Raw genomic sequence first — 23,707 nt, 5'->3', positions numbered from 1 at the left:
ACATACGTTTTTCATATTAGGTGCATTGTGCTGTCCCCTACTGCCAGGTACTCCCTATCAGCGACCCAGTAGTCATTATACATCGTGAGGGAGCAGAATGGGACGCTCCGCTAATAAACCCTAGGTCCACTGTTTCTGATGTGATAGTGAAGTGGAAACGTGAAGGGACGCGTACAGCACATAAGGGTACAGGGCGGACTCGTCTGTTGACTGACAGAGACCGCCGACAGTTCAGAAGGATCGTAATGTATAATAGGCAGACATTTATCCAGACCATTACACAGGAATTCCAAACTGGATCAGGATCCACTGCAAGCACTATGTCAGTTATGCGGGAGGTGAGAAAACTCGGATTTCATGGTCGAGGGGCTGCTCATGAGCCGCACATCACGCCGGTAAATGCCAAACGACGCCTCGCTTGGTGCAAGTAGCGTAAACATTAGACGATTGAACAGTGGAAAAACGTTGTGTGGTGTGAGAATCACGGTACACAATGTGGCGATCCGATGGTAGGGTGTAGGTATGGCGAATTCCCGGTGAACGTCGCCTGCCAGCGTGTGAAGTGTCAGCAGTAAAATTCGGAGGAGGTGGTGTTATGGTGTGGTCGTGTTTTTCATGAAGGGGGCTTGCAATCGATGTTTTTTTGCTTGTCACTATCACAGCACAGGCTTAAATTTATTTTTTAAGCACTTTCTTGCTTCCCGCTGTTGAATAGCAATTCGGGGATGGCGACGGCATCTTTCAACACGATCGAGCACATGTTCATAAATGCACGGAATGTGGCGTAGTGGTTACACGACAATAACATCCCTTTAATGCACTAGTCTGCACAAAATCCTGACCTGAATCCTATAGAACACCTTTGGGGAGTTTTTGAACGCCGACGTCGTGCCAGGCCTCACCGACCGACATCGATACCTCTGCTCAGTGCAGCACTCTGCGAAGAATGGGCTGCCATTCCCCAAGAAACCTTCCAGCACCTGATTGAACGTATGCCTGCGAGAGTGGAAGCTGTCGTCAAGGCTAGCGGTAGGCCAAAATCATATTGAATTCCAGCATTACCGAAGGTGGGCGCCACGAACTTGTAAGTCATTTTCAGCCAGGTGTCTGGATACCTTTGATCACATAGTGTATGTCATATTCCTTTAGAAAGTCTCTTGGAGCGATATTTATTGCACTTTTTGGACCACGTAATTCCATAGGAGGATCTTCAAAATTTCTAATAATCCTATTTCTTTGCGTTTTTTTGGGTGGTGTTGTGTCTTGTGGAAGAGGCAACCCTCCATTTTCTCTAGAAAAACTCGAAAGCGAAAGCGTCGGACCGTGATTACTGCTAGCCAGAATTCAGCTTTATTCACCAACTGTAAATTGTGAAAGGGTTCAAATGGCACTGAGCACTATGGGACTTAACATCTGAGATCATCAGTCCCCTAGAACTTAGAACTACTTAAACCTAACTAACCTAAGGACATCACACACATCCATGCCCGAGGCAGGATTCGAATCTGCGACAGTAGCAGTCTCGCGCTTCCGGACTGAAGCGCCTAGAACCGCACGGCCACCGCGGCCGGCAATTGTGAAAGGGGAATGCCTACTTTGAGGGAGTTCGTGTTATTGTTCTTTGCCAGTTCTTCACATTTCACGTTTTCTTTGATTCCGTTCTTACTTAGAAATTGTTTAATTGAATCTACTGTTGTCTCAGCTTCGAACCTCCTACATAGAGCCAGGCCGTCTTATCTGCAGCTTGTAGATCTGCGTCTTGCGATCCAGCCCTGTTAATATTCCAAGTCCTATGTTCCATGTTACTTAGCTGGTCTCCTCTCTGTTCTACTGGTAACTTTAATCCAGTGTTCTTCGATTACATTCGTTTCCGTTTCTTGATCTTGGCTCATATCTCGTGTTGTGGGTGTTTGGTCTTCATTCGTCTGAAGCACATTTTCTGTTTCCCTGTCCGTAGTGTTGGGTCTTTGCTGTGGGTCTTTTTGTCTTATACTTTCAATTTCTTCCTTTATCAAAATCGTTTCACTATTTTTGAAATCCTCCATCATGAGGCTTATATTTTTCGTAACTTTTGCTGTAATGTTTGCCTCTAATGTTGTGTCGTGGTCAAGGGACTGGTTGCCGTAGTTACACAGATAGTCGTGATAGGTATCTGTATGTGATGGTTGCCTCTCTCCGTTTCTCGTATTAGTTCAATAAATGGCGCCACTTGTCCCACAACGCTATGGTCGCCTCCCACTATCTGGGGATTGTTAACTTCACTTTTCAAGATCACACTGTCTTTATTTTTAGCTTCTTCCAGGCTCATGTCCAATTTTATTAGACTGAAACATTCTATCGAGGTACTCACTACCTTTAAAATGTCATCTTTCATTTCTTTCTTGAGGTACCCTCCGATTTCCACTATATTTATCAAACTTTGTAGAGGACATTTAACGCGTTTTTCTGCTACGTTCGTCATTCCTGAACATCGATACCTTAACTCTATATCTCGTTTAGTTTTGATTGCCTAGGACGTTATCGTTTCTTTTTCCCTCGCTTTGGAACATCTCTGTATGTATTCTGTGAAATCAGCAGTGATGGCTGCATTACTGTCCAACAGTAATGTAAAATGACACTTCACAGAAATAATACTGACAACTATTTACTGTTTATCTTAACTGGCATTAATTCGAGCCCCCATTAATAACATAAATAATCCAATCCACAACCTCTGGAGATATACTTACCTCATAGTCTTTTATTTAGCAGTGGGAATTCATACATATGTCTGAGGTGATATTTTGTAGCTTTATAAATGGCAAGCACTTCGAATAATCCTGGTTTATTATTATTCTGTTAACTGATGCTTTCATCATTTCTTGGTAGAAATACAGGAAAAGCATAATATTTTGTACATTCTACATGATTAATTAATACCTGACGATAGGAAGGATGACATTGAAGAAAGAAATTAGGTTCTTAACAGATATAATAACTACAGGAACTACTGTACGTGATCTAAAGAAAGAGCAAGCTATAATGAATTGTATGGTACCCAAGACAGGAGAATAGTTGAAAGTAGGTATATGTTCATTTTATCGAAAATACATTGAGGAACAGGCTTTCAACTACCCAAATTCAGACAATGTTGTTTGTTCGAGGACAGTGATTTAGCTTTCAATAAGCTGAAAGAGATTCTATTGAAAAGTACTTAATTGCATCGTCCAGATGTGAATGGGTCATTACAATTTTGGACTTTGAAGGTTCAAATTTTCCAAGGAAAACAGGACAAAATCAAATCACTTCGATCCAATATTGGTTTTGCTACTTATATTCTGAGTAAATTCGAAAAAAACTATATGAAATCCAAAAAAGAGACATTGGCTAGAGTCTGTGGATGTAGAAAATTCAAATATCGTTTGTGGGGTCACAAAGCTATTGTAAATTGTGAGCACAGAGGACAGACGTTCATAAAGGACTTCCGACTATTACGTAACAGCCTGTCTAGATGGGAAGTATTTCTCCAGCAGTTTTATGTGGGAATAAGATACGTAAAAGGAATAGAGAATTGTGTACCTGATGCCTTATATAGACTATCTGAAAAGGATGACAATATGAAGAGAAAAGAGAAAGATGAAGACATATTCAGATCTAATTGTTTCACAGCATTGGAAGGGAAGGTTAATGTTAGGGATATGGCTCTGAGAACTATGGGACTTAACTTCTGAGGTCATCAGTCCCCTAGAACTCATAACTACTTAAACCTAACTAACCTAAGGACATCACACACATCCATGCCCGAGGCAGGATTCTAACCTGCGACCGCAGCGATGGCGCGGTTCCAGACCGTAGCGCCCAGAACCGCTCGGCCACTCCGGCCGGCTATTAGTGATATCTGTAAGAACTCGAGGTGATATAAAATGCAGACAAGATTGATGCCGCTGGTGATTATAAAATAAGGATTTTTTATAAAATATGTAAAAGTGTGTTAAATGTGAGGAAGGAAAAAAATTCTGAACTTTGGAGAACGTGTTGTACTTCCCAGTGCATAGGAGAAGTCATTGATCATTTACATCTGGCCTAAGGTCACTGTTGTGACAGAAAGTGCGCTGAAAAGTCATGAGAATATATAAAATTTGACAGTTTGGTAAGGAGAATAGCAGAGAAATAAATTATGCCAAAAAGCCAAAGTTAACAGCGCTACTAGCAGAGAACCGATGCAGACTATCAGATCAATTGATGTGATGAAAATAGTTGATTCTGATTTATTCAATCCTTATCAAATATAGTTAGCAATTTTGCCCATATTTTAGGAGTAGTGGACCTGTTCTCGAAATTTACCAAATTGTAGCTTTGCAGCCAAAGTAGTTTATAACAATATGACTAAGTAGTATTTTGTAAATATGAGGAAACCTCAAAGAATAACATCCGACACTGCATCCCGATTTTGCTCAAAATTATGGAGATAAGGGATGTGTGAAAATCGGATACCATTAGTCCATATGTCTGCCTATTACCTAGCCAACAATCTGACAGGAAGGCATATGCTTGAAACAGATAGACAGTGTGTCCTTGGAGTCTTTCGCGACGGCACACATGAATAAAACGTTCTCGGCTTTCTAGCCGCGTCAATTCGAACAAAATCCTCGAGCTTTCGATGACCAACTCCGCCATCGTCGTCAGGAATTCACTGACTGCCGGGGCTGCTACGGTTTGTCGCATGATGACGTCATCAGCAGCCATTCAGATCGATTCAACGTGGCGCGCGCGCGTAAGCCCACCCAGGCAGCTAGCGCAGCTATTGCCCGTGGCAGCACCGGTACGTCAGGTGGCGCCAGGGGCAGGTGCCAGGTTTGAAACTGCCGCTCCCGCGTCGCACATCTGTCTTTGCTTTCTTTCGAGGTCCAACGCCTTTCCCGTGTCCTGCTGAGTGTGTATCCCTGGTCTCCGTTGAAATTGTTGTTGTTTAAACGAATCTCGGACGCTTCCTTTATAACGGAGTCCCAATATGTAGAGGCATGAGCAAACACTTTTGTATTTTGGAACTGTATTTTATGTCCGTTTTCTAGGCAGTGCTCCGCTATGGCCGACTTGTCAAGCTCCCTTCGTTTTATATGGCACTTGTGCTCAGTACAACAATCCGCAACCGTGTGAATTGTTTGTCCAATATACATACTGCCACATTCACAGGGTACACCATAAACACCGGACACTCGAAGAGTAATGTCATCTTTAACAGGTCGCAACATATCCCGTATCTGGGGGGTGGGCTGGAACACTGGTCTTAGCCCACGTTCTTGCAGCAGACGTCCTAACTTACTGCTAGTTGCTCCACAGTATGGCAGGAATACAGTCCGTTTGGCCTCTTATGCAGTTTCATTAGGTGTCCTTCGTCGGCGGCCCTTGGAAGCGTTTGCGATGTCTCTTTTGCTGTATCCATTTTCCCCGAAAACACGTTTTAAGTTCTGCAATTCAGACTGTAGACCGTCTTGGCTCTATGAACCAACGTGTTCAGGACAGCTTTTTTGTGTACAGGGTGGTGGAAACTATTGGCGTTCAAGTACCGATCAGCGTGTGTTGGTGTCTGGCACACTGAATCACCAAGCTGGCCTCCTGCCTTCCTCTAAACCAAAACATCCAAGAACGGTAGCTTGCCGTGCTGCTCCATCTCGACAGTAAATTTAATGTTTGTATGGACACCATTCATTCAGGGGAATGAAATAACAATTAAAAAAAAAGAAAAAGAAAAAAGCAGTCCCAGCAATCAGTGAACTCCTGACGACGATGGCGGAGATGGCCATCGAAAGCTCGAGGATTTTATTCGAATTGACCCGGCTGGAAAACCGAGAATTTTTTATTCATATAGACAGTGTCATATATATTGCCGTGGTAACAACAGATACTGGAACAAATATGTATCAGAATTTGAGAAAAAAATATGAATCTTTGAATCATGACATCACGATATTCTCTCATGAAGATCTTCTGCTAGAAATAAAATCCAGAAGTTTTGTTGAAGAGTTGATCGGGTTGCCTCCATGTTAAGAAAGTACCGTTGATGAAAAGAAAAAGCTCTGTAAACGCAAGGCGAGTAAGGGAGCAGTAGCTAGGGTTCACAAACATAATGAAACGTTAAAGAATATCAAATTTAAAATTGGTGACTTAGTTTTGTTTAGGCACATGGAAAATCAAACGAGATAACCACAAGAATTGTGTATAAACATGTGCGATAACCTGTAAACAGTCTCAATGCCAATGCACATTAGGCAGAGTTTACCATTAGGAGTAAAGAATATCACAGATCTAAGAAAATATGAATCAAGAATTGTGAATAATAGTAACCAGACTGAAAAGAATAGTCTGAATGAAATCTAAATTAACATGTAGTATTAATGTAGTAAATATGATACAATATTTTTATAGTTCGTTATGTTTCAGTGTATGTATAAAATTATTGTATTTGTCAAGTATCTAAACCATGTCTTGTACGTTTCAGATATGCTGTAAGCCAAGTACGAAATATAACATTGTGATTACAAAAAATGTATTTTTTGACAGATTTACTGCACAAATGTGTTGCTATATAATTAATAATGTTTAAAATTGTCAGAAAAGGACTCGTCATAAAATGCAAAATTTGAAAAAAGTGAAAGAAATATGTAGGAACGAAGAAGGCTCTAGGGTGCATTGTACTAGTCAAAAATATTACCCAGACAAGTCGTAAATTTTGAATAATTTTTGCAAATAGAACTGATAAATTTATGTATTTGTCTGTAGGAAATAAGGACGAAAAAATGTAGAAATACGTGAAGAATTTTTAATTTACAAGCGAAAGGAATTATACCAATTTAAAAAGTGTAACACCTGAAATGAATGACAGAAATATGCAGAGTATGTAAAATAAGTAAACGATCTGGATAGTTATATACATTGAGTTTACATACTTCTATGAAGAGTGCAAATGCTAGCAAATATTTCAGATAAAAATCGACTAACAGGAAGCTTGTTAGGTTACTTGTACACTGTAAATGTTTATTGAATGTTGTTTTTTGTTATCTTGTTTAGTTTATAAGACAGCTGATACTCTCACTTACACACAGAAGTATAGTGTTGGGAGTATACATTATCTTGCAATTATCCTTTTGGAGATAGCTCAAGAGTATGTAGGGCGCATATAAAGAACAGCTACACCCAAACCCGTTAAATAATAAATTTTGCAAAGCTGTTTTTGACACAACTGTCGATTTATTACTGTATCTCGAAATGCTTACGCTGGAAATGGAGATTTCTTTTACATATGTAGTAGCTTGAAAAATCAGCAAGGGGTAAGAGTTACATCTATAAGTGTAATTTACTACGTTATTCCAAGAGTATAAATAACAATTAAATTAAAAGTAAATAAGTATATTTCCGCGAACGTCAAGCGTTTTGTTGGACAATTGGCTTGGTGTGCTGTATGGTGATGTGTTCAACAGTAACAGGAAAGGTAACACAGCTAGGCTTTGAAGTGTATGGATGTTTTGCTATTGGCCGCAAATGTAAAGTTATATTGTGCTAAACAGAACGTCGAAATATTCTCAAAGTGATGTGGCATTTATATGCATGATATTAAGTCAAATCTCAAATTCTCAAGTCGCAGATGCAAGAATTTCTGGATCTGTGGTGCTCTGAAGTTTTGAAAACCATGACTGCCACTGGAACAATGGCTATGGAAAGCATCTTGTTGGTCAGCATTAGAAATTTGTCAGAGATATAAAGAAGCTGTGGAGGAGGAGGAGATTACTGTTTAACGTCCCGTCGACAACGCGGTCATTAGAGACGGAGCACAAGCTCGGATTAGGGAAGGATGGGGAAGGAAATCGGCCGTGCCCTTTCTAAGGAACCATCCCGGCATTTGCCTGAAGCGATTTAGGGAAATCACGGAAAACCTAAATCAGGATGGCCGGACCCGGGATTGAACCGTCGTCCTCCCGAATGCGAGTCCAGTGTGATAACCACTGCGCCACCTCGCTCGGTAAAGAAGCTGTGTGAGATCATTGTTCATCACAATATTGACAACGCAATCACGACAAGGCAAGACTTTCAATTTGTTTTGTAGACATGTGTAGGAGTAGCAGACAAATTAGCGCAAGTCTGAATCTGCAAATAACTTGCATGTTACAGTTCGTTCTTAACGGTGATTTGACTTTAATTTAACATACTGACAGTGTTCTACCCTTAATCCTACATCATATATTGCAAATAGCAACTTGGTTTAACATAAAGATATAAATAATCGTATTTGAATTTTCTGAAACTTAAACTGATTAAAAGCTAAGCTTTATATATTGCTCGCCTTTGTTCTTCTATTTGCTGGCGTAAATGTTACTGAAAGGAAGCTCAATCCAGTTAATAATTTTCAATAGTTACTTATGTATAAATTTTAAAGATGGCTACCTAAACGTGGCGTTAGAAACAGTATTGCTTGCTTCCATCTTGAATTTCGCTGCTACAGACGTGATGTTTGTATTCCATGCTGCGGCGGCTTTTGTTATGGCTACACTGCTCGCCAAATGTTGGTACCTGTGCACAGAGATGGTGTTCTGCAAAAAAATTGATTTTGCGCGTCTTACAGTTTGAAATCTTCACTCGCTAAAGAACTCAATTTCTTTTCGTTACCAGCACACTACTGCACTTCATCAAACTAAAAAAAACACTGTACGAAATTTTAAAGAGTTCTCAGAGGTAAAAACTAATTGCGTAAACTTTGCGAACGGTTGATTTTAGCTCATACAGTGCATGGAATAAAATGTAGGTGAATTATCGAAATTTTATTTAAAATTGAGTGCAGAACGATATCTCATTTCGTCGACGATCTACTGGGTTTTATATGCGATGGACGGTCGGCTGCGTTCCATCCATTCGGACTTGGTGGCTGCTTTGAAATATTTATCGTCCGTTTTTAGGAAAAGTATTGGGCGAAGAAATTTGATTTTTTCACATCAGTTTGATATCTTTTCCTCCCAAAGGATTGAATTTCTTTTCGTTGTATGCCAAAGTTACTGTGCTGCATCAGACGAAGTAAAACATTCAGCGAAATTTTAAGGATTTTTCAGAGGTAAAAACGGATTGCGTAAATTCTGTGTATTGTTGATTTTACCTCGTACATTGCAGTAAATGAAATGTAGATAAGCCATCTAAGTTTCATTTAAAATTGGGAGCAAAAGAATATCCCGTTCTGTTCTCGAGTTATTGGGTTTTATACCCGTAAGACGATGGCGCTCGAAGAGCCCATTCACATCCGTGCGCATTGCGGATCATGTGGTCATAAAAACCATCGTATCTCATAAACGATTCAAGACATTGTTACGAGACGATCTGCAAATTATTGCACGCAATGAAGCACGTATGTTGTATGATAAATACATGAAACTTTTCGATTCACCGAGATATGGCAGTACCTCGTCCGTAGTAGTGAGAGGTCGACGGCTCAGGACGCATTAAGACGTCCGTAGCACTGTAGGAAAATACAAGTGGCGCTCATACGTGTCCACAACAGCTGGGGAACGGCGTAGCCGGAAGGTTTATTACTCGCCCACAGCAGCGGAAAGGTTAACAGAATTGATTATTAATTCAGAGAAAATATCAAAATCAATAAAGCAAATTAGCTCCCTCAGAGGTTATCGACCATAAGAACATAGTCATAAAATTTATTTCTGGGGATTTAATGAGGTGAGTCACAGAAAGCAATGCTTTGGTAATAGCGGGAGAATTTTACGATCGAGCCCCTACATCCACCATTTACTTTGGAATCAGCAGTCAATTGCTAGTTCAATCAATTAGAGAGCACAGAGTTCAAATGAGGAAAAATGAAGTTAATATTGTTATTTTTCCAAGTAAGAACAGTTTAAACACTCCACTGGCTGACATTTACGGAAAACCGTTATGAAAGCAAAAGTTATGCTCTGCTTCACAGTCAAAGTAGTGCGCCAAGAGCATACAGACGGCAGGTATAGCGGCCGACTTCGGCGCGGAACAGCGCCTTTCGTAGCTCAGTATAAAAGTTTTTCCCGCACATAGCGTATGTAAACAATATTCATAAATGAAACAAACAATAATAAGACAAACTATTCATAAAATATCACTTTTTTTATAACTGATACGTAAGAAACGTGATGAAATTGTACGCAATTTGTCGTCAGACAAAGTAGAAACTGAATTTAAGTACAATTTTAACGGTTCAGTCTCTATCTCTCTCTCTCTTTCTCTCTATCTGTCTCTGTCACGCACACACAAACACACACACACACACACACACACACACACACACACACACACACATGCACACACACACACACACACACACACACACACACACACACACACACACATATATATATATATATATATATATATATATATATATATATATATATATATATATATATATATTATTTCGTCTAGCTCATGTGTGTTACATCATGTACTAACATAGGCACGTTTTTCTTGTTTAAACTATACATTCTGCTATCAAACATCTTCTTGAAACAGAAGAATTAAATTAGTAATGATGAATAACTTCTTCAAGACACTATGACAATAATCATGTGGAAAACATAAATCTCTTCTTTGAGAAATAATAGCACTATACTTGGAAAAATGTTAAGATTCTTTGTTAAAAAAACAACAATGCTTTTTCAAAAACGATTAATATTCTCAGTACACAGTAAACAAACACTTCTCGAAAACTGAGTAAATCACTTCCTAGAAGACAACAGAACTCATCTCGAACAAAACAAAGTACAGGGTATACAGAAAGTTAGGAAACACTTTCAGTTACTTATTGCACAAGAACGAAACGTTGAACAGGTATGGCACATACGTTATTTTGAAGAGAAACCCTGAAAATTTTTTTCATGTATACCGCCACAGCGTAGTTTGATAATTTGCCCATAGTCAGCGCTAGTCGCAAACATGGCGAGTTCAGGTGCAGAGCGAGTTTTGTGTGTGTTGGAGTTCGAGAAAAACAAGTGTGCTGCAGCTGTTCAACGGATATTTAGAACCAAGTACGGTAAAAATCCACCAACAAGGAAGGCCATTTACCACTCGCACAACAAATTCGTTACGACGGGTTGCCTGTTCCCGTCAAAGAGAAGCGGACGTCCCAGTGTGAGTGAAATGAAAGTGGAGCGCGTACGAGAGAAATTCATAACGAGTCCAAAGAAATCGGTGCTTCTTCCATCCTGTGAACTTGAAATGGTTCTAACGACAGTATGGAAAGTCCTGCGACAGCAGTTGTCTATGAAACGATTCAAATTGTAGCTAGTGCAGAAGCTCAATGACGACGACAAAGACAAGAATTCTGAGTTTTGTTCGCAGTTGCAAGTGAATGAGGATGGCAATGGCATTGTTGATCGCTCAATTTTTAGCGACGAAGCCGCTTTTCACGCTAATGGGAAAGTAAACAGGCATAATTGTCGACTCTGGGGTACAAAGCATCTACTCTAATGCATTGAATTTGAGCCTGATTTCTCAAAGGTAAATGTTTTTAGTGCCTTGTCACGTCTAAAACTGTACGGGCCATTCTTCTTCGCCGAGAGCACTGTCACTGGATATTTCTACTTGGACATGTTGCAGCAATGGCTGATGCATCAAATGCAATCGGACTCTCCGTTCATCTTTCAGCAGGATGTGGCTCCATCCCATTTTCATTGTGGAGTTCGTGGGTACTTAAACACGAAGCCGCCACATCGATGGATTGGTCATGCTACAGAAGGGAACGGCTGTTTCATGAAATGGCCTCCCCAATCATCAGATCTCACTCCGTGTGACTTTTTTCTGTGGGGACACTTTAAAGATCTGGTGTATGTACCGCCTCTACCACGTGATGTAGCAGAGCTCCGGGAGAGAATACGGGAAGCGACTGCCACAGTCGACGACACCATGCTGGAACGGGTATGGCAAGAATTCGATTACCGTATTGACGTCTGCCGGGTCACTCATGGTTCCCATATCGAATGTTGGTAAAAAAACCTTTCAGAGTTTCTCTTCAAAATGCAATATGTATGACATCTGTACAATGTTTAGTTCTTGTGCAATAAATAATTCAAAATGTTACTAGACTTTATGTACACCCTGTCCTACACAAACAATAAAACTCCTCTAAGAAACAAAATACTGTTACGAATAGTGTGTCCATAGTAGTATAGGGAGAAAATTATGTAAATTTGATTGGTACTTCTTATCGAGTTTATTTTCTATGATGCAAAGTTATTTGTCGTAGGTACTGTAGCCTTTCACTTATCAACGATATCTCTGAACGTGAATATCTCTAGGCGTACACTGAGCCAGTTCGATCAACCCAGAATCAACATGTTCTCCATGGCAATATAGTTGGCAGCTAAGTTGGTTACATGGCTGATTTTGTCCGAGTCCAACCTTCTGTGCAGTTTTGATTTCTGCAAGTGAGGAAGTATGTAATTGAATCAATTATCGGGTATGAGTAACACTAAGGCAACATGGCCAAGTGTACCTGGAAAGGCTTTTTACTAGAGATTATGGAGACAGTAACCAGAATTCGTCAGTCACTAAATGTATTTGGAAGACGGTGTCCGTGTGAAAATTCGTCCAGGTTGTTTCACAAACCTGTTATGGTTGTTTTATTGTAATGGCGAAGCAGTTGTCATTTCTTGACATTCAACTGTATGGCCACTGCTCGCAGTGATAATGAATGCCACCTAATGGCGTTGTAGGCACGTAACGCGATAGGAAAAGTGGAACAGAGATAAATGGGAATGATTTTATCAGCGAAGGGGGCTGCAAGTGGGGAAACCCACTCTAAAAATCAGACTTCGATCAAGGGCGGATTGTTGTGATATGGCTACTGGGAGCAACATAACGGAAGCGGCGAACATATTCGACTGTTTACGTGGTACTGGGGTGAGCATCTATGGAAAGTGATTGAAGAATGCTGAAACCAGGAGTAGACGTTTAATCACAGAATGTGGAGTACAGAGGCTTGTCCGCTCTACAAGGCAGGATAGAAGACGATTTGTGGCAGATCTGTCAACAGTGTGCAATGCTGGTGCAAACACAAAGTTTCCGGAACACACCATTCCTTGCATAAATTTAAATAAGAGGCTGCGTAATAAATAAGGGGCTTGCAAAATATAAAATAAGGGTCCAGTGGTGAAGCAACAACATCATCAATTACGATTGCAATGGGTGCTCACATTCCTTCTTATATAAGGTTAATGGTCACGGCGGGATACGCCGTCATTTAGGCTAACAGCTACTCAAAACTTGCACTACAGAAGCGAGGCGGATCGGTGGAGGTAGGTCAACCAGCACCCCTTCATGGTCGACGTTGTCCCCTATGGCGATGGCATCTTTCAACACGATAATTGGCCATGTCACAATGCCAGAAGCGTGTTACAGAGGTTTAATGAGAATGGTAGTGAACGTTAATGTCTAGGGCATCAAATTCATCTGATCTGAACGGGAATGGAACATGTCTGTGGACAAACCAATTGCCAGTAATTTACTAGGGCTGCAAAACTTGTGCATAAATATGTGGAATACGTGCCTTCACAAACCAGCCTAGGCTTGTCGAATCCATGGCGTGCGGAATCGCTGTTGTACTGCTTTCCACAGGTGGACCAGTACGGTATTAAGCATGATTCGGTTCGTCAGTATATGTCTTCTATCCTATCTTCCAGGGTTTCTGTCCTATCGAAACAATATTCCCACACATAATGAAATGCTTCCATTTGTTGTGAGAGATCCAAGAGTAGTTGTAAGCTGCTTGGTTCCATCATTGTAACTAATTGTCCTGGAGTAGTTGTTTTCATATCCTCTCAGAGTGTGTACGTGTGGCAGCAGAAGATGGACTAGAGTCCATTTAGCGTAAGAAGATCCCTGACAGTCAGTAGCTCAGTTATCAGCTTTCAGTTGCAAACCCGGAACGGCTGCAGGCAACATCGTCCGTCTGTAGAGTTGTGGCAACGCTGAGGTATTGTCATGTAGACGTTTACAGACGTGCATTACATGATTGGTTGAGGCAGGGGTGCGAAGCTGTCTTTCCCAACCCATTGTAACGGTCGGGGATCAACTTACGCCGACTCTACTGTAGCAGCGTAGTTCAGAATTGCAGAAATCCAGTCTTCCTGTGCTTAGGGAAGAGGCAGTTACAAAGAAAGGGATGCTGACAATCTGATCCCTTCAGAGATTTTACTCTGTAGATTGTAAGACGTTTCTTACGATACGCTTCAGTTGAAGAGCTGAGGAAGGATCACAACAGCATAAGGCATCTTTGTCAATGTATAGCAATTGATATAAATATCATAGATTTCATTTTCTTCTATTTACGAAAACATTTTAGTTTCCCCATAACTCGTGGTCACCTGGCAACGACGAGCAGAAGTGTGTTCTTGAAGAGGTTCCAGCTGGAGAAGATGCTTAGGTAGCCCATGCGGTCCCGCTTGGTCTTGGCCACGCTGTGCAGCACCTGCTGGGTGAAAGCCGGCAAGCTGGCGCCGTTGGTGGCCGCGATTCGCCGCAGCACGCTCAGCGCCTCCTCCTCGCGCCCTCTGCACGTCAGCCAGCGCGGCGACTCGGGGAACCACCTGCGGAAGGTCAACGGTCTCTCAAAGTCGTCCACCACAAAGAGAGCAGAAAGAATGTTGAGAGTAATCTTCACGCTTTGTCGCTGCATTTCTCATTCTAGTTAGGGCAGAAGATGTAGTCATGAAGTTCTATTCATCATCGCGAAAATATTAAGCTCTGACAACGGAACTTGGTTCTTCTCTACGTGTCCACCCTTTAAGACGATACATTTTTTCCCAACGATGAATGACCTGGTGGAGACCTTGGCCATGGATAACTGCATTTTTGCTGTCTAGGAAATGTTGCACCTCGAATAGCACCACATCGTCATTCTAAAAATGACAGTTACGAAATGGTTCCTGCATCCGACGAAGTCATTGCCTGGCTGTAACTGTTTGTCCCCTTCGAGCACCAGTATCTGTCTTTCTCTTGCGATTCGCAGTTCTTCACAAAGAGTTGCTCGGCCACCACGATTTTCGTCATTCAGACTTGTTGGACTGCACAGAATGCGTCTGTGTCCCTAACCACAGCGTCATACGATAGTGCATTGTTGTCCTATACTCCCACAATCTCAGAATGCATTATTAATAGTTTTTCTCCCTCATATGCAGAAAACTAATTGCTTTCCTATTCTACACTTATGTTAATGGGCTACACTATTTAGTTTTGTCTTCCCAGCGGCGTGCTGCGAGAGAGTGGTATGTTATTTTCAACTTGTAACAGCACTGAATACATGTAACAGCGAATGAACGAAAAATTAATTACATCAATTTATTTTACTCTATCACCAAAAACAACGTATAAACATTACAATTCGTCCCAACACACAGATCGGAAAGGCATGTTAAAAACACACTCAATAACACTGCATGTTCTATGTTGTGGAGCTCTTTTTTTATGTGTTCGAAATCTTTTCAGACAGTGATAAACAGAGGCATCTGCAATAAGCCCCTAAGGCACCTAACATTAGAGGCCAGCCAAAAATCCATGGCAGACATTCCCACTGGGCAAATGTCTAAATATAATGCAGCCCCCATGTACCCACTAGCAACTGCTCACCCTAATACTACGAGACTAATAGGAAATGATAGGAAAAATACCACTCAACTAATACAACAAATAAGATCTATAACATTACCATGCACAATAACATACTTTTCAACTGACGAAGAAAGCATGTGCAGCTGTATCCGCGGTAATAGGACCATTAAACTAACTGAAGAAAACCTAAAAACACGCAGCCAACCACCTCAGAATCATGCAGATCAAACTATAAAATAAATACAGTTAATAACACAATCAAAAGAATTCCGAATTCAGTCAGGTATACTACGTACAAGAAGGAGGTTTACATATGTGTTCACCTATTCGAGGAACACTAGCCAACATCCTCATGAATCATAACGAAAAACTAACATTTGAAGATGTCCTACGAAATAAAAGCTACAAAATACAGGTCCATGGATGATCTAATATGCACGGTAGATGAACGTCTGTATAAAATACAATTACACAAGTACTATACCCAAAAACATAAAGTTTACAGTAGAAGAAGAAGAGGAAACCAAACTGAACTTTCAGGGTATAACCACAGAAAAAAAAATCATATACACACCTACGAGATCTACAAAAAACCCCAACAACAGCACATAAAAAATGCAGCCCCAAGCTACCTACAGAATCACAATCTGCCGTCAGATACGTCTCATACAGACTCAATGACACTCCTCTCAAAAAATTTGATTACTAAGAGGCGGCAGCTAGTATAAAACTAATAGCATTAATAAAAGATACAAAGAAACAGGAACAAAAGAAAAGAAACTGTGTAGATTTTGCCTAAAAACGAATAATTCTCTAGAGTAAGAAATCTCAAATCTAGAACTAACTTCCAACAGATACCAGCAGTATAGAACTACCAGCATAATTGCACGGGTTGTGATGAAATCTACATCAAAGTGACTGGAGCATGTTTGACACGACGCGTAAAGAACAAACCGGCGGACTGAAATGTCGTACGAAACTAATCAGCATTTGCAGAACACCTTAAGAGGAGTATCATAGGACAAACACAAAAGATATGAATATCATAAAAATCAGTCACAAGTAATCAGCAATCGCCTCATTTCTTAAGGAAAGTAGTAAGAGTTTACATACCCTGCAGACCTGAAAGGACATCGTGATTGTTTTGTCGTTTTTAATATGGTATCGTGTGGTTTTGGTAAATGTAAAATAATATTAGTATTGCAATAAATGATAATTCTATCCGATACTATAATTATACCCTCATGGAGCTCAGAAGTCCCACTTGTGTTTTAAGCATAAATTAAAAAAAAGTCTTACACTGAATTGCTCCTTTTTTAGCAGCTATGGTAATATTCTTCCTAAATATTAAATCCTTTGGTACAGTTTTTCACAATTTGGGAAAGAATAAACCAAATACCTTTATCCTGTACCAAAATATAAAGGACAAACATTGTTAGCCAAAATTTCGAAATATTTTTGACCGATTTATTTTAATGTTTTACATGATACTCTAATAAAGATGGGCTGTACATTGCTTTGAAACAAAACTGTCAAGGTTGTCTATTAAAACCAACCATCAGATAGATTTGGAAAAAATAAGAAGACAACATAAAGAATACCAATCAATCGATACTGTAGTTATCATGGAAGATACAGTTCAATATCCACAATAATTTCTAAATCCATTGAATCCGGCTGGCTTCGCGCCAGACAGTTTGAAGCTTAAAGTTTATGTTCCTGTAATACCACCACTCAATATCAAGCCTCTTAAAATTTGTATTGATACCCGATGAGAACTTGTCTCGAAGCTACTATCCTCACTGGTTCAACAGCTGGAGAGGTCGCTCTCGTACAACATACACCAATGTTCCCAACCGATTTATCTATCCATTTTAGGCGACTTCACTTCCTAATCAAGGTTTCATTTGCAAAAACAATAAAGAAAGCTAAAGGTCAGACATTCGAATACTTTAGTACCTGTGTTAGGAACTGATTTACAATTAGAGTGTTTTCCGCATGGTCACTTGTATGTTGCCCTATCGCGAGCTGGTAACTCAGAAAATTTATTCATACTCTTACCCCACAGAATTCAAAAAACGAAAAATGTTGCATATTCTGGTTTTGTCTTCGGTGAGCGGTACAGACATAGTTATCCAAAATTATTATCAGATTACAAAACAAAATACGTTATTTGCGATAACGTTATCACAACTACGTTGTCGGTTGTCACCCATGACTACCTGGCAGATTCTCCATCACAGTGTTTTTGAACTGCAGGGTTTACCTGGCAGAAGGACTCCGCCATCTTTCATATTCATCCACCAACAAACCATGGCACATTGACTTCATTACATAAATACAACATCTCCAGTCTCTCCTCAGCTCCTTAGACTCATCCCAGAACGTCTCTCTCCTCACCCCTACCACTCCCCATGCTCCTACCTTCTACATGTTTGCTAAAGCTCATAAACCATATCACTCAGGATGCCCCATTGCGGCTGTTACAGCGTCCCCACTGAAAGAATCGCTGCTCATGTTGACCAACACTTTCAACCAATCATAACCTACCCTCCTATATCAAAGACATAAAAAATTTCCTCCGTTAACTCTCCACAGTTCCTGTTCCTTTACCACATGGTACCTGCTCGTCACTATTGTTGCCACCTTCCTGTACAGTAAAATGCCTAATATCCATGGCCTAGCCTATACTGAACACTACCTTACCCAGTGCCTGACTGATTCCACATTTACAACCCCCTTCCTGATCTCCATGGCCAACTATATACTCACTTAGAATTTCTTCACGTTTGAAGGCATCATCTGTAACCAAATTTGTGGTACAGCAATGGGCACCTATATGCCACTATCCTCTGCTAACCTGTTCATGGGCTATCTACAGAAAACCTTCATAACCGCCCAGAATCCTGAACCTTGCACCTGGTTAACATTCACTGATGATATCTTTGTGACCTGAACTGAGGCTGAGGACACCCTATCCACATTCCTTCAGAATCTCAAATCCCTCTCTCCTATTTGCTTTATCGGGTGCTCCTCAAACCTATAAGTCACCTTCCTATATGTTTACCTGCACCTCAAACATGGTTAGATCAATATTTCTGTCCATATCAAATCTAACAACCAGCAGCTATACTTCCACTTCGACTGCTGCCACCCATTTCATACCAAGTCCCTTCCATACATCCTAGACACATATGGCTGTTGCATCTTTAGTGACAATACAGCAAGGGAATCACTAGGGCTCTCGCTCTCCCAACCTTGTACAGAAAGAAATCTCCCCTGCTTTGTCTCTCCAGTCACCTACTACCTCCCACATTCTCACTGTCCAGCCACGAAGGGACACAACATTCCTGACTCAGTACCACCCAGGACTGGAGGAACTGAATCATGCTCTCCACCTAGATTTTGACTACCCCCCATTGTGCTGTGAAACGAGGAATGTCCTACCTACTATCTTCTCTACCGCACCCACAGTAGTATTCCACTACCTAACAAACCTATGCTTACTCCACCCTTGCACCCAACCCCTTGCCTCATGGCTCATATCCCTGTAATAGGCTTATATTAAAGACCAGTCCTACAAGTTCTCCCACCGGTACCAACTCCAATCCAGTCACAAGCATCATCCATCCCATCAAAGGCAGGGCTACCTGAGAAAATAGTCATGTGTCTATAAACTTAACTGCAACCATTGCGCCGCATTCCACACTGGCATTGCCAACAAGCTGTGTTGGCATGAATGGTCACCAACAAACTGTGGCCGAGAGACAGCTGGACTATCTGTTTAATGAACATTCTAAGTAGCACAATGTGCTTCACTTGAATTACTGCATCAAAGCCTGTGTGATCTGGATCCTTCTTTCCAATCCCAGTTTTATGAACTGTACTGCAATATATTCTGCAATCCTGTAACGCCCTCCCCCCCTGGCCAGTCCACTTCCTTTATCTACCTATCCCTTTCCTTCCTCCAATTCCAGGACTACACAGCCTTCTATTGCACCAAAGCACCCATTAGTCTCTCTCTCTTTTTTTCCTCCTCTGCTTTTCTCCTTTCCTATTCCTCTTCCTACCCCTCCCAAACCTCCCAACAGCAAATAGCAGCCCCACTCTCTTCCTACCCGGTCCACACATGCCACCACAAGCAGCATTACACCCTCTCCAATTCCTACCCTGCTACCCACCACCATCCCCACTCCAGCCTCCCCCTTACCCCCTCCCCCCACCCCCTACCACTCAGATTGCTCCTCTCATCAGAAGCTGTTGGTAGCAATCTGGAATTGGTAGCCAGATAGAGTGGTCAAGTAAGTGTGAGTTGTGCTTGCATGAATGTCTGTGTGTTTTCTACGTCAGAAAAAGGCCTTTTGGCCAAAAGCTCACATTTACACACTGAGGCTCATAAATTAAGTATAATGCTGATACATGATGAAACAACGCTCTGGTGAGCGATTTGCGGGTTTAAATCACCTCGAGGTTTGACCATGCGGTGCATTTGACCTATGGTCGTCGCACAGTGGTGCTGGAAGAAGTCCAGATACTAAGAAGTGTGTTGGTGCATGTCAGAGTATGGTGCAGCGAGTAACTGTGCAGACGTTTTCAGACGTGCTAATAGTGACTATGTCTTGAAAATGGTTGAAAGAACTCATATTGATGACGTTATGAGAGGTAGAATACTAGGGAGATTGGAGGCTGCTCAAACACAGCCGATTGTAGCACAGGCCCTCTGTGTGCCACAAAGTGTGATCTCAAGATTATGGCAACGATTCCAGCAGACAGGAAACGCGTCCAGGCGCTACAGTACGGGACGTCCACAGTGTACAACACCACAAGAAGACCGATATCTCACCATCAGTGCCCACAGACGGCCACGGAGTACTGCAGGTACCCTCGCTCTGGACCTTACCGCAGCCACTGGAACAGTTGTCTCCAGACACACAGTCTACAGACGACTAAACAGACATGGTTTATTCGCCCAGAGACCTGCAAGGTGCATTCCACTGACCCCTGGTCACAGGAGAACCCATAAAGCCTGGTGTCAAGAAAAAAGTACATGGTCATTGGAACAGTGGTCCCAGGTTATGTTCACAGGGGTCCAGGTATAGTCTGAAAAGTGATTCTAGCCAGGTTTTCATCTGGCGTGAACCAGGAACCAGATACCAACCCCTTAATGTCCTTGAATGGGAACTGTATGGAGGTCGTGGTTTGGTGGTGAGGGATGGGATTATGATTGGTGCATGTCTTTGACAGAGGAACAGTAACAGGCTAGGTGTATCGGGACGTCATTTTGCACCAGTATGTCCGCCGTTTCAGGGGTGCAGTGGGTTCCACCTTCCTCCTGATGGATGATAACGCACGACTCCACCGAGCTGCCATCGTGGAGGAGTACCTTAAAACAGAAGATATCAGGCGAATGGAGTGGCCTGCCTGTTCTCGAGACCTAAACCCCATCGAGCACGTTTGGGATGCTCTCGGTCGACGTATCGCTGCACATCTTCAAACCCGTACGACACTTCAGTAGCTCCGACAGGCACTGGTGCAAGAATGGGAAGCTATACCCCAGCAATTGCTCGACCACCTGATCCAGAGTATGCCAACCCGTTGTGCGGCCTGTGTACGTGTGCATGGTGATCACATCCCATATTGATGTCGGGGTACATGCGCAGGAAACAGTGGCATTTTGTAGCAAATGTGTTTTGGGACGGTTTTCTCAACTTATCACCAATACTGTGGACTTACAGATCTATGTCGTGTGTGTTCCCTATGTGCGTATGCTATTAGCGCCAGTTTTGTGTAGTGCCACGTTGTGTTGGCGCCACATTCTGAAATCATCCTTAATTTATGAGCATGAGTGCAGCAGTCTTATTGTTGTGTCTGTCTTCAGCTCAACATATTATCTATATTGTGAGTAGCAATCTATACTTTTCATAATATTGTTGTTATTCCATCCTGGATTTTCCATTATTTGATTTTACTCAGAATGTTTGGTGAATTCTGCTTTTGTTCTGTGTCTGTGGATTTAGCTATCACTGTACTGTCAATTTTCGGGGGCAATCAACTCTACAGTCTTGACAGAAACTCAAACCTAACAGTGAAACCTGTTACAATTTGAAAATTCCTGGCAGATTAAAACCGTGTGCCGGACCGAGACTCGAACTCGGGACCCTTTCGCGGGCAAGTGCCCTACCAACTGAGCTACCCAAGTACGACTTACGCCCCGTCCTCACAGCTTTACTTCTGCTAGTACCTCGTCTCCTACCTTCCAAACTTTACAGAAGCTTTCCTGCGAACCTTGCAGAACTAGCACTCCAGAAAGAAAGGATATTGCGGAGACATGGCTTAGCCACAGTCTAGGGGATGTTTCTAGAATGAGGTTTTCACTCTACAGCGGAGTGTGCGAAGATATGAAACTTCCTGGCAGATTAAAACTGTGTGTCGGACCGAGACTCGAACTCGAACTCGGGAAGTTTGGAAGGTAGGAAACGAGGTACTGGCAGAGGACGGGGCGTGAGTCGTGCTTGGGTAGCTCAGTTGGTAGAGCACTTGCCTGCGAAAGGTAAAGGTCCCGAGTTCGAGTCTCTGTCCGGCACACAGTTTTAATCTGCCCAGAAGTTTCATATCAGCGCACATTCCGCTGTAGAGTGAAAATCTCATTCTGTTGCAATTTAGTTCTACTGAGGATGGACATAAAATACTAAGTATAAGTTATTTGCAACAAACAAAGTTCAACAGATTAAAACACAAAGATGATAGAAGATTTCGCCATAGAATAATGAATTCAATAAAAAATGTACAAAAATAATTTAAATAAAGTCTTTCTATGACACACTAAATAATTTAGTGATTTAAATACTCTAAAAGTTTTGGTCTCAAGTGTTATGCATTTTTGCGAGCGTATCCTTCGTAAATTAAGTTAGTCTTTGTTTTTCCCAATGAATTTTCTGAAGCGTTCACCTTTAAGTCAGACCATTATGAAGTCTTGCAACTTCACAGAATTGAACCAAGCTCTTTAGTTGAAGTTTTCAGAAAGGTGAGCAATTGAATTTTCAGAGTCTTCGAAAGTCTGCTGATCAGAACCAGTAGAAACTACGTCTGAATCATGCGTGTAATATGAAGTGAATTTGGTGCATGGAACGTTTATTAGATCTGTCTGTTACTTCATACTTCATGACTTGGTGTGAACTTGTGTTTACTGGACAACCAGAATAGTTCGTTTTCTGTATGCTAACTTTTGAGAACATATCTCGTAAATAAATAGCGGTCTGGCTAAAAGTACTTTAAAACTGGACACAGACAGCGTCTACCGCAAAAACATTTATTTCGATTGTAATCGGTTTCGGTCAGTTTTTGACTATCCTCAGACCCTCATACTGTGATGGTAGGTGGTGGCGATGAATGGAGAGGGCATTGTAACTCCACGAAAGTCAAATGCTTACTGAAATCGATGTTCGTTAACATCCGCTCTATTCACCGCCACCGCCTACGATCATGGTATGAGGACCTGAAGACGATAAAAGACTGACCGAAACCGGTTACCATGGAAATAAATGTTTTTGCGATCGAGACCATGCCCAGTTTTAAAATATTTCTGTACCCTGCTGATAAATGGTACTAGCGATATGTTCTGGGTCAGAGAACATTTTAATTTGCCAGGGACTTGCAATATATTCCCTGCTTTTCCACAGAAGTACCGATTTATAAATCTGTTATGTTTGGTGTACAATGCCTTCATTATATTTTAACTGACAAACATCGTCAACGAGGATGAAATGCTGGTGAACATCGTTGAAAAGGATGTTACACATCGGGGGACACATGAAAACACATAGTAAATGTCATCTGTAACAGTGCGGTGGTAACGTCTTTGGAAAAGTTAAACGGTAAATAAATACGAGGTGTTTGGAAATTCCCTTTACAAACTTCTAGGACTTGTAGAGGGGTGACAGTACATAATATTTTAAATGGGAACCTATGTTCGGAAACGTACAGTTTCCTTGCTATAGCCGTTTTAAAACATATTTGCTAGTTAGGCATGTAACAGAGTAGTTATGGTAAGAGGGGGGGGGGGGGCGGTTGGTTACGTAGGATCAGCTGATGTTACATGACG

General features: G+C 41.4%; 1 protein-coding gene across 1 annotated transcript in view; it reads right to left on the bottom strand.

Annotated features, from left to right (window-relative positions):
- The window catches only part of LOC126473781 (solute carrier family 22 member 7-like), a 162,750-nt gene that overhangs the window by 76,110 nt on the left and 62,933 nt on the right, over positions 1 to 23,707 (bottom strand). The window contains exon 5 of the mRNA XM_050101048.1: positions 14,364 to 14,585. Within this exon, the coding sequence (XP_049957005.1) occupies positions 14,364 to 14,585 (222 nt within the window). The remainder of the gene's footprint in view (positions 1 to 14,363; positions 14,586 to 23,707) is intronic.

This window comes from Schistocerca serialis, chromosome 4 (genome assembly GCF_023864345.2).
Source record: "Schistocerca serialis cubense isolate TAMUIC-IGC-003099 chromosome 4, iqSchSeri2.2, whole genome shotgun sequence".
NCBI classification, from domain to species: Eukaryota; Metazoa; Arthropoda; class Insecta; order Orthoptera; family Acrididae; genus Schistocerca; species Schistocerca serialis.
The sequence above is the reverse complement of the archived record's forward strand: the minus strand, read 5'-3'. Positions and strand labels throughout refer to the sequence as shown.